At 40.2% G+C, this 17,470-nt stretch overlaps 1 protein-coding gene across 1 annotated transcript; it reads left to right on the plus strand.

Annotated features, from left to right (window-relative positions):
- The first annotated feature begins 318 nt into the window (after positions 1 to 318).
- Positions 319 to 16,342, plus strand: SLC5A12 (solute carrier family 5 member 12). Its single transcript, XM_009555768.2, has 15 exons — positions 319 to 937; positions 2,881 to 2,946; positions 4,022 to 4,073; positions 5,060 to 5,127; positions 6,164 to 6,318; positions 7,332 to 7,472; positions 9,174 to 9,303; positions 9,639 to 9,727; positions 10,911 to 11,023; positions 12,176 to 12,243; positions 12,462 to 12,548; positions 13,210 to 13,391; positions 13,632 to 13,735; positions 13,940 to 14,061; positions 15,566 to 16,342. The coding sequence occupies exons 1-15, from the start codon at positions 581 to 583 to the stop codon at positions 15,722 to 15,724; spliced, it is 1,893 nt and encodes a 630-aa protein (XP_009554063.1). The 5' UTR covers positions 319 to 580; the 3' UTR covers positions 15,725 to 16,342.
- Positions 16,343 to 17,470: the final 1,128 nt, after the last annotated feature.

The raw sequence follows: 17,470 nt of genomic DNA on the forward strand, positions 1-17,470 counted from the left end.
TGATTCAAACATAACATAGCACAAATTGCATATCAACTCATCTGGAGACCCCTTGGATTCTCAGGCACGCTAATGCTGGGCTACCGTGTAATTACCATATGAAGGAATTGCTCTCCTGAAGGCAAGTTCTCTGGCAAGTTCTTATTTTCACTCTCCTTTATTTATTTCTTTATTGCTTTCATTTTATTATTTTAAAATGCTGAGAGGTTAGAAAAGAGTCAGATCAAGTCAACGTGTCAGGCTAATGTTTAACTTTAAATTAAAACCTCACAGATAAAAAGGGAGTGTACTACAGATTTCACAGCTTAAGTCCCCTGCTCCAGCTTTCCTGGCAGAAGCATCAGTGGAACTAGGGTCTAAGTGCATTCAGCACCTTCCTAACTCGTCCTTCGCTATCCTATTTTTCCTCCTTAGAAGTGAACTGGATTTAAAAAAAAGGCTCCTAGTTGAATAGTCTTTCTGTTTATTATTCATCATTGATGAGCTGAAGATAGGCATCAACTTCGCTATCAACTGAGTACATCTGTTCAGAGCTACGGAAAACCAGAATTCTCCATCAGAGATTTGTCCAACCAGTGCCATGTCAAACTTTGTAGCTCCAGAAACAAAAACATTTGCTGCTTGGGACTATGTTGTTTTTGCAGCACTATTTTTAGTATGTGCTAGCATTGGAGTCTTTTTTGCAATTAAAGAGAGGAAAAAGAAAACTTCAAAGGAATTTTTGGTGGGTGGTAAGCAGATGACATGTGGACCAATAGCTTTCTCTCTCACATCAAGCTTTATGTCAGCAGTAACCATTCTGGGGGCACCCTCCGAAGTTTATCGCTATGGGGCATCCTTTGTTCTATTCTTTCTTTCATACACGCTTGTCATCATTTTCACTGCCGAGTTATTTCTACCTGTATTTTACAGATCTGGCATTACAAGCACTTATGAGGTAAGTTAAAATAATGCAAAAAGGCACTATTCTAACATAAAAGTCAGAATCATGTATATAGATATTTCTCTAGAAAAATCTCTGGCAGAAGACTATCTGCAATGTTCTTCAGAATGAGGGTACTGATATATTTATTAGTTTTAGTAACTGGTTGCATGAATTCAAACTAGTTATTTTTATTGCATAAATTGAAAGCACAAATTAAGGGCCAGAGTTCCTTTTATGCATTTATAGCAGAGGTAGGGTAAGGGCTTACACCCCAGCCCAAAACTGCTACAACTGAAAAATATTTAAAGTGTATCCAAATGCTTTTGATCTTATAGAGTAACTATTCCTCTCTGGTTTAGAGAGCAGGTATTAAAGACAGACTTAAAAAAAAAATAAATCAGTAGTATCCAATTCCAACTTGGTCTAGAACTGGCAATTTTGTCCAATTTACTATTAAAAAGGACTGTTCAATACAGGCTGAGGGGGAAGCAATGAGGATGGTGGCATACCTTTAAAAAAAGTAAATAAGGGCTGAAGAATGAATCTAGGTATTCTCTAGGAACTGAAACGAATGGCCTCTGAATTTTCTATTGTTTTTGCCTGGCATTCCTCCTGGAACACATTATTTTCTTCATATAACAGTTCATCAGTTAAAAAGAATTAAAAAATTAGTAGTCCTTGTGATATTATTTCTAGGAGCACAGTGTGCTGTCCTTTTTGTCTGCAAGCCCGTAAGACAGCTTTTAATCATTTGGGATAGTCTTTTAGTCACTTTAATTTACTGCTGCAGATTTGTTCTGTTTGTGGCCAGGTTATTTAATAAAGAGCTTCCTGGTAACATAAAAGCTGCTTCTGTGCTCTCAGCCCAAACCAAAGAGGGGTCTTGGTTAAACAGGGAAATAGAGCTTCGGAAATGCTTCAGTTAAAGGCTGCAAATATTCAAACTTTGCATCTACACACACTGCCAGAACTAACTGCAGTTTATAGGTGGTTCTGGTGCAAGATCAGAGAATGAATTACTTTGCTCATCTGAACTGCTGAAGGTGTCACTTTAGTCAAAGTTCCTTCAAGCACGCTGGAAAGGTGACTGTTGGCTTCATGACTTTGTGTGGCACACTGTGTGTGTTATCGTGCAAGTGAAATAAGAAATAGGAATGTGAACAAAATCAATAATGAAGAGCTGCTTTGGCAGTAGTGACTTGTAAAGGAGAGAATAGTCTGTTCCTGGTGTTTGGAGTGTGAGGGACCATAGCCCATGGAGAGACCCAGCCCACCCGAGTCTGTTAAAAGCTGCCACAGGGTGAGCAGTGCAGATTTAGCTTTCGTCAGCTCTACAGAAACACTCCAGGTGGTGACTCAAGCTTAAAACCTGGGTTTTGGGGGTTGTATACCATCTCACCTCCATAGCTGTGCTGTAATTGGAAACATCTCTCTACCTCCACCTGGAAGTCCATAAATCCCTGCTTGCCCCTCAATATGGATGATGTGCAGATGGGGCTTTAGTCTGAGACAGAGTGAGTGAGAAAGGCAGCTTTTCTCAAGCACTGTGAAAGCCTCTATATTGCTGCTTCTTCATCTGCTCCACCGCTGCTTTTGTCACTAGAGGAGTCAATCTATGCTATTTCTCCTAGAAATGACCTCAAGTTTTCTCTTCATACAGGATGATTCATTTGAAGTTTAAGTTTCTTTTCCTTGTAGCCCCTGGGCTCTCAGTTATTCCCTGAACAAAGCAGATACTGAATACTGCAACCCAACACATAACTTCAAGATCTCTTACATATAATTATCTTTACATATAATAACTACCATGCTCTCCTGCTCGTTACTCACAGAAATATTGCCAGTTGTCAGTAATTTTATGTGCAAAGCAAACTGTTACTCAGGGCTAACAGAAGGTTAATAACTGTGTCACAGATGCTACCTGTGCGGTTTACCGAGGTTCTTCTTTTTCCTAGTATTTGGAATTAAGATTTAACAAGATTGTTCGTCTTGCTGCAACACTGATCTACATCCTGCAGACGGTAAGAAGACACTGACTCCTTGTTTATGCTAATTTCACTCAACATTGTATTTAATGGGCTAGTCTCACACTGCACATATTTTTACAATGAGATGTTTTAATGAGTAGGCTTATTGCCTTATTTTATTCACTTCGTCTATGAATGCTAAAAAGAAAGAATGGTTGTTTTGCTAACTTTCTACCTTTATCCTGATTAGGATTCAAAATGCATTTTTTGTTGTCTTCAGCACTTGGCTGTTGTACTCAACTCTCACATCTCCTCAAACTGTTGGCCTCATTACATTCCCTGCAGTCTCTCTCTTTCCAAATGAGTGGATTCTGTCTTTCTTGAGAAGCCAGACGAGGTGTACTGTGTACATTCAGTTCTCTGTTACCCATTTATTATATTGGAGGGAAGCTACCCCATTTGAAAGGTGTTGCAAATGTCATCTCCTGGGGGACCCCCAGGTAGCTCCAGCCCTATGGTGGTCCCAGCAGGGACCATCTCAAAAGATTACACTAGTTCGATAATTGATGGAAAGGTGAGATTTGATGACATCTTGGAAGTAATTTCTTTCTACATTAATTCAATTTTATTATTTTTATTAATTCCAAATCCTTTAGCAATAAGTGTGAATGCTTATTGACTTCCAGGCTTTGTTTCTCCCTCAGTCCTGTCACAACATACACGAGAAGGGCATTGAGTCAGCTACTGCAAAGAGGATTGAATGGAGCAAGGGAAGTTTAATTTCAACAATCGGTGCAAAGTATCTCTGCATAACTGCTTGTGTTTTCACCAAGAACTTCTCGTTCCATCTGACTAGGATATTTTTGTCATTAGGTCAACTTAGCAAACGGTGAAATAAGTAACACCAGGGCAGATAGTGGTCATTACATAAAAAAAAATAAATTAATGAAAGTTTTTTACTTTGTAAAGGCTGAAACAAAAAGCCATATATAATACACGCTGATCTAAAGAAAGCTCTAGATCTGGTATTTTGCTCTGAGCCCCACTCTAAGACTTATTACATTTATAAGAAGACTTATCAATGAGCATTCACAAACATGCTTTTTATAATGAACTTTCTCTCCTTCAGATCCTTTACACAGGAATAGTGGTTTATGCTCCATCACTGGCACTCAACCAAGGTGAGTTCTCATTCTGCATTACATGTCTACCCCGAAAAAACACACCAAAAGAAAATCGGAATAAATCAAGCGAGAAAAATAGATAAAGAATTCTAAGACAAATTCCTCAAATGTTCTGCAAGAAGGTTTTTGCCTGCACGTTACTGGTCTGCGTTTCTGGCTCCTCACGATTCTTCTTTCACACCAGTACATTAAGCAGGAGCCCCATGTTTGCAGTCCAGCTCTCCTTTGCACTCAGTAACCACGCAGAGGTTAGCAACGAACAATTTCCCAACATCCTGACAAAGTTCACAGTACAAGCTGATGATCCAAGATGTATCCTGTACTTTGATTCCCTCCTCCCCTGTCTCCTGTGTTCAGGTTCCCATATCCATAACTACATTCCCTGTAGCTGGAGCCAAATGCTGTGCTGCTTTCTGCACACTTCTTCAATTAACCTTTGCAAACCAGGCTCGGAGCATTCATTGTGATAGATGGGATTAGCAACTTTATTGCCACAGGGCATGAGGAATCAGCACGGCCTAACTCCTGATTTCACCAAAATACACCGGGAAGAGACTGAGAAGCTCTTTCCACTGTCTGTTCCTTGTTGCAGGAAATGGAATTTTATTTGGGGTTTGATTTTCTTTGGATATCTCTGAAGAACTTATTTTCTCAGGAGAAAATTCTGGACTTAGAAACAGAAGGAAAGCATTGCTTATAAAGCTGTGTTCCATAGAAGTCATGATTTTGCTTTGTGCAATTATTCTTCTCACGAATTACTTTTACACGCTTGAAAGCTAGTTAAATCAAATTTGCAAGAAAACAGCAAAGCAAAATGGTAGTCAGTAGTGTTAACACCTGAACAAAGCTCCTAATTGACACAAAAGATTAAAAATAGTAATTACTCCCATTCTTCTAAAGCTCAAGGGTCGTAGCTTTTCTGTTGCCCATTCCAATGATCTACCTCCATTTCTCTAACCATTTGGTTTTCATTGGTTTCACAGTCACTGGATTTGATCTCTGGGGCTCTGTAACTGCAACAGGAATTATCTGCACTTTCTATTGCACTCTGGTATGTGACAAAACATAACAAAAAGCGTAACAAAACAGCTGAAACATAGATTGTTGATTCAACTATCCCTTATCCACGACAGGCTATTGCAGATGGGTCGCTTCTAAATGTGGTCTGAATGACTGAAATTGAAGTAGTAGAATATAGAGAAAAATTTTGTTAAGACTTTGTGGTACAAGTCAGTCTACCTGAAGAACAAAAATATTTCCTTTCAAACCCTGTGCTCTGTGTCTCAGCGTTTAAACCAGACAGCTTGAGGCACAGTCCAGACAAGCAGGTGATAACCTTCCCCTACCACACTAAGCCTTCTTATCTTTTACAATTTATAGACTGGAAACCCCTGAATTGACATTTGTGCCTCCCAGATCAAGAAGAGAGTGATCAAACCTAGGAAAGATGATCATCCAATTAGAGAACTTTGCTACTAAGTGGAAGCGACATGAGATTCCAGATTACACGTAATATAAACATTGCAGTGGAAGTTCCAGAGCCCTGGGGCTCAGGACAAAACCTGACTTCTGTCATCAGTTCTGTGCATGATTTTTTTCAATATATCAATCCACCTTTGTTGAAAACACTTATTATGCTGCTTTAGCACAGGTTTGATCAAATACAAAAGTAGCTGTGGAGGAAATCTGAACTGAGAATGTTCTGGTGTTATTTTATTTTTGTTGTGGACCATTGAGTTCTACAGGAACAGAGGGCTATGGGAATTAAAAACACAGACCACCTTGTACTCCCTAAGCTTTCGTTCCACACTGCTATCTTCTTCAAATGCATATAAAGGAGGCATAAAAATCACATTTAAATAGAGGTCAAATATTACAACAGAACTGTGCACACACCATTCAGGCTCTGTATCACTTTCTGACCTGAAAAAGTACAATCTTCATGACAGAATACAAAGTTTAGGAGTCACGATTTTCTAGATGTTATACATACAGCTCAATGTCCTGAAATAAGGAGTCTTTCTACCTTCAGCTGTATTTGAACAGCAAGAAAGAAGATGAGAACATACGGTTTCTGTTTGTTTTAGGGAGGATTAAAAGCTGTTGTCTGGACAGATGCATTTCAAATGATTGTCATGGTGGCTGGCTTTGTGGCAGTTTTGATTCGAGGAACTGCTCTGAATGGTGGATTGATCAAGATTTGGGAAGATGCCAATGAAGGATCAAGACTAAACATACTTGAGTAAGAAACAAATGGTGCAAACCTGTTCTTTTCGTATATCTAATGTTTAGAAACCCTACCCTTACTAAGCCAAAAAGACTTTTCGTTATATTATTGGTGAACATCCACAGTGCCTCAGAGAAGCTTATTTCCTAGTTCTTCAGTTCTTGGGAACATGGCTGACCTTCCAGGAGACCTTAATGTTAGAAGGGAGCTTTGCCATTTTTACTTATGTAGCTACAAATGCAGCCCAATTATTCCTTGTAATTGCGTATGCCTTTCGTTTTCTATTCATGAAACTGAAGCTTCATTTTAAGCACACTCGCCACTGCAGCTAACAACGGTGTACGAGTGCGCGGGAACAGCAAACTGACCTTCCTTTAGCCATTTGTGGCATTAACTGAAAAGTTCATTGATCAACGCAAAGCACTGACAGAATCTACCAGAAAGGTCAGATATTATCTGCTATACAAATCAAGATTCGCAGAACTGCAAAGGCGACAGATGAAAGGCAGAAAGATGTACCTGTACCAGCTAGGATTACTGAAAAATGAAATGTCATAGTTAAAACCAAGATAACACTGCAGCTGAAACAATTTCTTGTAAAGGAAACAACGCATAATGATGATGTAATCAAGAGCTTGGAAGATTTTTATATTTTAGTAAGTGGCTTTGTTCCCAGCAAAGGATGGGGTGCAAGGAAGGATGGCTTGCAGTTCTACTGTTTCAATTTGACACAGGTCTGAAAGCGGAGCATAAAAAACCTTATAAGTACGATCTATCTGAATTGTTCCGCTGATCAATCTACTTGATAAATGACTGATAGCAGTGTGTTCCAGCATAAGTTAATAATATAAGTTAAAAATACTTTCAAATCTAAATACTTTTCGTTTTGTTTGTGCTGGAAACAGTATTACCAGTGCAGTGTTTCTGATTCAGAGGGTAGGATGTAGCAGATATTTCTGAAAACATACCTACATCTTGCTAAATAAATGTGTGTTTAAATAAGTGAATTAATTGCTTCTCTTTTCTAGCTTTAATGTAGATCCTTTGAGACGACATACCGTCTGGACAATTGTTATTGGGGGAACATTTACATGGCTAGGGCTCTATGGAGTTAATCAGTCCACAATGCAGAGGTGCATCTCTTGCAAATCAGAAAAGCATGCTAAACTGTAAGTTACTTGTCATTAACCTATTTTAGCAATCAAAAGAAATGACATAGAACTATACTAACAGCCAGTCAGTCATGCTAAATAAATATTGGGATCCCTTTGGGTAGTAGCGAGCTAATTTTGTGCTGTCAGTCTTATTCCCTCTGGTTGAGGGGAGACCTTATTACTCTCTACAACTACCTGAAAGGAGGTTGTGGAGAGGAGGGAGCTGGCCTCTTCTCCCAAGTGACAGGGGACAGGACAAGAGGGAATGGCCTGAAGCTCCGTCAGGGGAGGTTCAGGTTGGATATCAGAAAAAAATTCTTCACAGAAAGAGTCATCAGGCACTGGCAGAGGCTGCCCAGGGAGGTGGTCGAGTCGCCTTCCCTGGAGGTGTTTAAGGAACGGGTGGATGAAGTGCTGAGGGACATGGTTTAGGGAGTGTTAGGAATGGTTGGACTCGATGATCCAATGGGTCCTTTCCAACCTTGTGATTCTGTGATTCTGTGATATAAACCAAAACAACAAAACTCATAGCTATCTAACTTTTGCAGTTTATTAATTGGGGCCAGGCAGCCAAATTAATTTTCAGAAGCAGGATATGGAAAAGTTGCCCACATGGAAGTTGCGTTATCTATAGCTTTATCAGAAAAATCTATTTGTTGGAATTGTGTTTCTACTGTATTCTGTTAAAAGTGGTTATTGATTTAGTAAGGCCCTGCAGTACAGGACATAAAATGAGATAAGTTATTAAAATTCTAACATATAAGAGTAAGTAGAATCAATGGCAAAGAACTAAGTGAAACTTCAAATCATAGACATTTAGGTTTCCAGTCTGATAGCTTCCTGAAGTTCAGCATTAGTATGCACGTAGCTAGACACATGTTTCACTAAACAACTAGATTTTTTGCCTTATGTCTAGTACTAATTGCTTGCCCACTAAGCTGGATCATAAAGGTGCTAATTTTTTCCACTCCAAAGAGCTAGCTTTCTTGTCAGCTGCAATCACATTCGTTTTCTCTTAAGATTGTAATGGATTATGTAATTTCAGGATATTGTAATTGAATCTCTGAAAATGTTTGGAAGTCACAACAGTGAGAACATCGCCACTAACACGTCAATAAGGTCCTTTGGGTCCCAGCTCTGAACTGGCCCAAGCAAGAGACCTCGTGTAAGGTCCAAACATGGTCTAGGAGCTATAAAATCCAACAGCTCTCAAAAACTGTCTACAGGACTATTGAACCTCAACCACACAGTCTACCCACCAGATGCTGTCACCCATTTCATGGACTAATGAAAAAAAAACCAGGAGTTACTTTGTAGTAGTAGTATGGCAATCATAGCAGAATCCATGCAAAATAATACTCTGTGCAGCTTGAAGGGAGAACAGCAACAACTCCTGACAGACAAAAATCTGCTCTTACAATGGACAAGGGGGACGGATCCAGTGTGTGGAGCCTGTTCTGCCTATGAACTACTGGTCTTCGATCAGTCTCTTCCAGGTGCAGAGTTACCTAGAACCTTGCCCCAGAGCCTAAAGAGGTGGTTTTGCCTGGTTTTAAAATGAGTATTACAAAAAATTTCTTATCCTGGCAATGCCTTTAAGAGATTACATAGTCAGCTTCGAATAGCGTGCCTCTCTAAAACGTTAGAAATAAATAACTTGCAGCAGCTTTTCTGTATTTATCATGTTTTAAATAGAGTTCTTCTTGTTTGTTGTAGGGCACTTTACCTGAATTTATTGGGACTTTGGACAGTTCTGGTGTGTGCAGTATTTTGTGGGTTGGTGATGTATGCTCATTACAAGAGTTGTGACCCTTGGACTGCTGAATTCATTTCAGCACCTGATCAGGTACAGACACACATTATTATAATTAGGAGCTGCTTTTGCCCCAGACGTATAGAGACAGTTTAAGTTTTGTGGGATGTTTTATGTCCATTCAGCTCTCAGGCACTAATGTGATTGCCAAATCAGGGCTAGAATCCATCTGTTCTGGCACTCCTGCTGTATTCATCCCATTGACCACTTCTGCCAAATTACATCCCTTCACCTCAAAATCTGACACTCCTCGTTAGCTGGAACAAAACCAGAATTCAGCAACATGGTTAGATGCACTACTTCTCTTTCATTATCTGGGAAAATCTTAACTAATTGCTTGCATTTCTCTTGTGCTACTTCCACTCTAGCTGATGCCGTATTTTGTTATGGACATTTTCTCTTCGATGGCAGGAGTCCCAGGACTGTTCGTCGCCTGTGCATTCAGTGGAACATTAAGGTCTGTGAATCTAAAAAGACATATTCGCTGCATTCCATTGATTTCTTCAGGGCTCAGGAGGAGGTCAAGAGATGAAAACATACGAAAAGCCCAGCTGTTTTTCTTAGCACGTTCTAGGAAGCAGCAGTAGTGCTTTGCAGAATTACATCTTATTTACGCCAAAGTCCAGCCCCACTTCCCCAGTACCTTTTTCCCCCAAATACATTTTAGATTAACATTATCAATACAGAAAAAAAAAAAGACTAGAAAAACTGAGCTCAGCTTCCTGAAATTCCGTTGAAACTGCTCACGGTGAAATTGCATTTAACCTGACTACCACAATATCATATTTAGGGATAGAGAGCTTTTCAGTGAGCCTATTTGCGCATGAGACAGCGTTAGACTGGGAAAAGAGAGAGCTGCACAGTTATAGAAACTGTGATCTTAGGGGAGAGTGAGGGGTACAAGTTATTGTAGCTTCTACCTTCTGCAGGTCAAACACCAATACTTCCTAGGGCGCTCGAAAGAGAGAAGAATGCAGTTCATGGTGATATTATTCAGGCACCGTGGAGTCAATCTCCAAGGGGCTGTTTCGAAAGTCATTTACATAGAAAAAGCAAGGAGAGCTATCAAAACAAAAAGAAAGAAATCAAATGCAAAAAACTCAACCCATAAAAGGCACCGGCTGCTTCTAGCAGGAGACTGAGAGAAAAAAGGCAGTGAGTGAAAATACTATGCTGTACGTACTGCCACTGCCATATCGTCGCCACAAATCCACAGAGATAGTATTCGCCAAATATAGGTTAACTCACCTAGCTAAAAATCGGACTATTCCTATTCCATATTTTTCAGTTAGGAGAGAAAACAGAGTAGACATTTTGCGGAAGAACAGGGTATCACGAATGGCCACTGCGTATCCTTTGGCTTTTCATGGAGCAGTATCTTCTGAAATATTTTTATAGTTTGAAGGTCTTTGCAGCTTGGTAGGCTGAAGGGCCAGTTCGGGTGAGTTTCCATCATCCCAGCAATCGCAGAAGGGACAGAAATCTCACCAACATCAGCACTGTATGTGCAAAATATACTTCAAGAACTGTACATTTTACAGTATTAATGCTGAACAAGGGACAGCATTTCTCTATAAACACAAGCCTATTTCAGATTATACTGCTTCCTATTTACTAAACATTCTTCTTCATTCCTACAGCACAGTAGCTGCCAGCATCAACGCTTTAGCAACTGTTACTTTTGAAGACCTGGTCAAGAAAGGTTTCCCAAACCTCTCCGATAAGATGAGTACATGGATAAGCAAAGGCTTATGTACGTACCCCAGATGGGATCCATTTGTTTAATAGCAAAGGTGTTCATCCTCCCAGGTGCTATTACTACAGGAGAAAACAGGGCAGGGTTTTCTGTACTCTGAGCCTTGAGAGTCTTAGACTCTCAATTGACTCTGAAATCAGTTCTGTCGGTAGTGAAGGACACTGCCTAGAGACACTCCTTCGGAAACATCCTTGTGCTTCAGAAACCTCCGCAGGAGCATAATCCTTTATAAAGTCTCAAGATGAACGTCAGCCCGATGCTTCAGTAAAATTAAGCACGTGCACCTACTCAAAATCCTTTGAAAAGTTTTGTCCACCGAAAATACTGGGAAACACCCTGGGATCTTTACAATACAGACAGAATATCAATGCAGTTATTACAACGTATTACTATTTTATAGTACAATAGGACATTCCTATTCAAAGTTGGAGTATCACATAAACAGGTTGTTCAGTTTCAGAGAAAAATAAAAATGTAAAAAATACAAGTGAAAAACAGATCATCAAAATATCAAGTGTCCATAGTGGGTTTTAAGAAGATTTTTACAAGTATTATTGTAATATCATAACTCTACAGTATTATAATAATATCATAACCACTTGCTGATGTTGGCAAAGATCACAACAGAGTCAAACCAGAACTCTGTCTCCAACATTCCCTGTTCCTGCTTTTCCATCTACTACTTAATTTTTGCACTCAGGATTTAGGAAGATAGTCTTTACCTCTGAAATCAAGGTGTGCTAGCACAGAAGATGAGCTTTAGTTGGCTTTCCTCAAGACTACTACATACAGAGTTTTGTCTACCTCAAAGTTAAAGGTGGTTTCAAAGGAAGAAAGCCTCATTGTTTATCATTGCTCAATTAATTCATTAGATTATTTTACAAATGTTAAGTGCAATGGAAACATTGAGTTATAGCAATTAAACTAACTTAGAAGTTAAGTTCTGCTTCTTAAGAAAAACCAACTGACCAAAAACCTGACAAGACTTCATGCAAGACACTGCGGGTGCTTAACGGTCCACTTTAAACACTGAATTTGCCCAAAGCGCAAACTTCTCCATACTGCCCAGTCCCCTCAGGCACTAGATAAATTAGAGATTGTCCACACTACTAACCTACACTAACAACCTCGCTTCCTGATTTTTTCCAGGTATATTATACGGCATCCTGTGCACTTCAATGGCTGTAGCAGCATCACAGCTGGGAGGAGTTGTGCAGGTATCTCATGCTCCAGAAATTCAGTGAACCGAACATGAATGAAGAGAAATGCAATGAGCTAAATACTTCTGACATCCCTGGGAATTGCTAGATTACCTAAGCAATTGCCGTGGACACTCTGCTGAGAGGACTAGCTGTGTGTGCGTGGGATTGTGTGTGCGTGCGCACACTCCCTCCAGCTCCTGCACTAAGCTCCTGTCTCTTCTCTGAATCCACAGGCTTCCCTCTCCATTCACGGGATGTGTGGGGGCCCCATGCTGGGATTATTCACTCTGGGAATTGTGTTTCCTTGTGCTAACTGGAAGGTAAGAGGAAAACAGAATCCTGAGCTAAAAGAAAATACCTTGATGTTGCTTAGCTAAAAATCCATCTGTAAAATTGTTTGGTTATTTGAATTTATTTTCCAGGCTGCTTTTCAGATTTAGAGCCTGAAGGAGTCCAAGATCCCTTTCGAGGTCCCATTTCTCTGTCTGAATTAATCCCATTTGAATTTATCTCTACCCAGCTGTGGAATAATTGGGGATTACATCCAAAAAGATGGATTTTTTAAAAATTGTTTAGTTTCTCTTTTTCATTACAATGAGTAAATACTCATTACTTGCCCCAGCCCATACTCACCTTGAGATGCACAGAATCATTTCAATTGCTCTGTCTCTGCTTACTCAGGCAAATCACAATATAAGCTCATTTCATATTGCTCCATGAGCAGTCCGTCACGTTTATCACGTTTACCCAGAAGTAAAACTAAACTCTATACTGCAGTTTTGATCACCACAGTTTTCTTTCAACTCTTTATTAGTAGATAGCAATAAATTACCATGTTTTATACCATGGTTGAGAAAGAACAGAACTGATTTACAGTGACAGAGATTGTAACCATTCATTACCTACCTCTGCCTAATTCATATTTGCATTGGAGCACTTCCCACGCATCACCTTTAACAACATCTTTCTATACCTGCCAAGGGTGCTATTGGAGGCCTCTTAGCTGGAATCACCTTAGCTTTTTGGACTGGTATTGGCTCTTTCCTTTACCCTGCGCCACCTACAAAGTCCATTCCTCTGCAACTGTCTACTCTTAACTGCACGCTGGCTAACAGCACTGAGATGCTGACGACAACGGCAGCTCCCACAGTGGCTCCAGACAGGTATTTTCACCATTGTTACCACTTCAGCCTACATTTCGGCACAGCGTGCAGCCCGAGCCTCTTGCATGCATCTAAGGTGCTGCCCGTCACCGTTGAGTGGGCCGGGAGCAGCCAAATCACTGCCAGATCACGTATCAACTGCAGCATGAGCTGCATTTTGCTAGCACAGTCAAGAGACAATGTGAACATACTCATCAGTCTCCACTAGCTGCTTCTTTCCCTTTTGTCACCTATTCACAGGCCTTTGCTGGCAGATACCTGGTATTCCCTCTCCTACCTGTACTTCAGTGCTATTGGCTGTCTAGGCTGTGCCATCACAGGGCTGTTGATAAGCTTTATAACAGGTTGGTGTTATATACATATATGTATTTTATATATATATATAAATGCTTTTGTACAAAAATCTGACCCAGCTATTAAAAGAGCTTTCAAAAACGCTAGCAAGCAGCTCATCAGACCCAATTAGCTCCAATCCCACTCCCCCCACGTCACGGTCTTAGCTTCACACCTAGCTTTCTGAAGACTTATACACTGTTTTCTTCTTTCAGGACCTCATAAAGGAGAGGATATCCCACCAGTGTTAATTAAGCCAGTCTGTAATCCATTTTGCTTCTGGTCCAAAAGACTCAAGACTTTGCTCTGGTGTGGTGTGCAGCATGACAGCCAGGAGGTGAGTACTTGAACCCACCGGCTCAGCCCCACCATGGCCCCAGAGTAGGGGATGCATACGTGTACACGACGGTACGTCCCATACAGAATGCAGACCAGCTTTCAGCAAGCATATTTTAAAGTTGTGCAAGGGTTGCTGCGTAGGCACTACAGACTAGAAACAAGACCAGCTAAACCCTCCTACTCGGTGTTAGCAATAAGTTACCTATTTTCTCTATTTACGCAGCACACAGGGACTTGAGGTCTCTGGAGAAAAACAGCCTTCAGGATGGCCAGCAGCCCGTGAAACAGGCGCTGACCTCCCTTTCTCTGCCCTCCCCGCTCTAGCGGCCGAGCAGGGACAAAAACGCACTTTACTCTCCAGAGAAGAGTTCACCAAGCTACTGCCTCCTCCCACTGAGCACATAGAAAAAGACTTTAGCACTTACACATCCACAAAGCTCTCCTGATGCTACCACCTCCAGCTCTAGCAGGGCTTCTTCCCTCTAGGGCAGCACTGCCATCCCATCAGGCAGAGCTGCAAGTACCAACATCTGGGCTGCTCCTGCTCACCACCCTCTCCATCAGTTTTCCCCCAGGTGCCTCAAGGTTTTGTAGCTCGTTAACAAGCCATGAAGAACATGCATCTTATTTTCTTGCACCGTTTAATGAGTTGCAAAGAAACAACTGTGGTGCACCTCAGCAGAATCTGCTAGGTTTAGAAAAAGGACATATGTATCTTTTCAGCTCCTTTAGAGTACAGGTACCTTTAAATCTTGAAAATCTTTAAATCTTGAAAATAACCTTTCAGCTGCAAGGCTCACAGTATTCAGTGGTAACATAGAAGTTGTCCCTCCACCTATCTTGGATTAATTTTGACATTAAAGTTGATGGTCTTGTTTGGAGAGCAGCTGTGGCTGTAGATTTCATTCAGCTGTTTCACTTGGCTCCTCAGTGCTCAACACAGATTTGATACAGAAATTTCTGGAGGAGATAAACCTTCAATGAAATGAAATGAAATGAAATGAAAAAGAAAACCATATATGCATTTACCCCCTACTTTCACTTAAAATGTAGAATCACAACATTGATCAAGTAGTTGCAGTATGGAACTACTAAGGCAAGAGGAGGCCAGACAAAACTCCATTAAAATGCAGATATTTATCTATATTTATCTAATATTCAAACAAAAAACTAAATTTAACTGATTGTGAATGCACTGAGCGTACATTTCAAGACTTTTACATGAAGAGAGGAGCTGTGAGAAGTTGTTTTTGTTGCTTTTTGCCAAAGATTTCCATGGAGGAATGAGAAAATCGGTTGTTATGTAGTTGTGTATGGAGGGGACACAAACTAAAGAGTGTCTGTGGACAGGAGAGTCAATATATGTAGTGAAGTCATTCCTCTGATTTATAAGAAAGGATGTCAAAATTCTAAAATGCAACAAGATGCTTTTGAAGCAAAGGAAAAAAAGCAGTGAATATACGCTTCAAACTACTGATGTATTTTCTTTCTTTTTTTTGCAGGTGGATTTTGGAAAGAATCTGCCTGAAGTTATGGCAAATAAAACTGGAACAAATGACACCTTCAAGAATAATATCATCAATGAAAACAAATGCCAGTTCCCTGGTTACAATCCTGAGGAAAAATCCTATACTAATATGAGCAGAGAATCTCGCCTCTAGAAACTGAGGGACAAGGGATATTTAATCAAACCTTATTTCTCCAGCTTCAGAAATGAAGAGCTCTTTTTATCACATTTACCAGTCTGTAAGCCAGATTTTTATTCATGAATTTTATGACACAACTGTGGAAATCATCAGTCAGTGGGGTTTTGGAAGCACTGTTATTTCAGAGGAAACGTTTCATGAATCTTTTCATGGAAGCTCCTACTTGGAAATAGCTGTAATAAATCTGTATTACACGCTCTGTTCAGTAAATAGTCATTGACGGGAAACATGCAAAGGTGAACTTGAGATAACACAAGACTTCAGATAAGCTTCTGAGGCCTCTCACTAAAGTGAGACTGTGAACGGCCCTCAGATGGAGGGGGGAGGTCAGGCCGAGCTAGTCTGTGCTTATTCCTGGGAATAGCAGAAAGCCTCCTTGCAGGAACGTTGCATAGACCAGACTGGTCTGTTAGCGACCAAGTTAATCATTTCTGCTTCCTCTGTGGAACTTGGATCTCTTTGTTTTAATGTAAAAGCTACAGGAGAGAGTAACAAATCTTACCTTGAATTCGGGACAGTTCTTCATGTGTTAGTCTTGGAAAGACATCCTTTCAGCTGAAAAAGATCCATCTACTACCTTTATGCAATAAAGAAAATAAAATGATGTTTGATGATGATGCCTCCTAATGGGTAATCTGTGATGAATTTTGAAAAAAGAATGTAATTAGGCAAAATAATCTCTCCGTTAAAATGCCGTGGAGGGAGGTACTTAGTCCACTAAGTGCTCTGTTTCAGTGAAACGCATTTCCTCTAAAATCTGCCTGCTGTAAATCAAACTCAACAGATCGCCTCTCACTTTGCTAAACTTCTAGATGTTGTTTTTTGGGTGGATGTATTTGTTTTTCAAAAAACCTCACACTTGAAAGCAACAGACTGACTGAAAATATCAAAGACAACTCCGTTAGATACCCAGCTGGTATTCAGCTCCTGCTGCTTTCACGAACACAGCTGTTGCTTTTGCTTTATTAGTGACCATCTTAATGATGTAGATATAGGTCATCCAGGTCCTTGAAGTTACCTCTCCTGTTCATGTTCATGCCCTGCTCTGGGAATGGTCCCAGGATATTCAACTAGAGAACAGAATTAAGTCTGTAAACAACACTACCTCGCTTGTGCAGGACAGTTTGTCAACAAACTGAGTTAAGTCAATATTTGTATTAATGCCTTTTACACCACTTTTATAATCTCATAAAAGCTTGCAGCCGAGTCTGGCTGGCAGCCTGTTATTTCACATGGTGTGCTTTCCTTTCATGCTTCCATCCTCCTTATGGTTAGCGAGGGAGAGACAGAAACACAGTAAATAATGCTATTGTGTCAACTGTATCTCATGGCCACACATATTATTGCATAGAGATTAACTCCAATGCTTAAGGATGTAAAGTAATTGTAGAGTGAAAGTGGTTCAAAAGACCATCGTGGAGCTACGTAGTTAGATGGTAGATGTAGAAATGTCCTCTTTCTACTTGTAGCTGGAGAATATCCGACTCAGAGACATTTAACTGTGAAAACAACCAACTCTGCTCTGAGTATTTCTTGAGATGCTTTCTCATTGCAGTACTTTTATGCTCTGCGTGTTGGAAAATGCATCATTTACATTGTTCAGTATCTTCTTCACAAGTTCAGCAACACCTTTACACTGGAGTCACTACAGAACTACTATCTTTTCAAGTCCTTTGCCACAAAAGAGAATTTTGATTTGTC

This window comes from Cuculus canorus, chromosome 5 (assembly GCF_017976375.1).
Source record: "Cuculus canorus isolate bCucCan1 chromosome 5, bCucCan1.pri, whole genome shotgun sequence".
In the NCBI taxonomy this organism is placed as follows: Eukaryota; Metazoa; Chordata; class Aves; order Cuculiformes; family Cuculidae; genus Cuculus; species Cuculus canorus.

Bases quoted from the DNA above. Each gene is read 5' to 3' on its own strand.
- SLC5A12 (XM_009555768.2), top strand. From the start codon at position 581: ATGTCAAACTTTGTAGCTCCAGAAACAAAAACATTTGCTGCTTGGGAC. The intron at 938-2,880 runs GTAAGTTAAAAT...TCTTTTTCCTAG, and splicing joins GCATTACAAGCACTTATGAG to TATTTGGAATTAAGATTTAA. The intron at 7,473-9,173 runs GTAAGTTACTTG...TGTTTGTTGTAG, and splicing joins TCAGAAAAGCATGCTAAACT to GGCACTTTACCTGAATTTAT.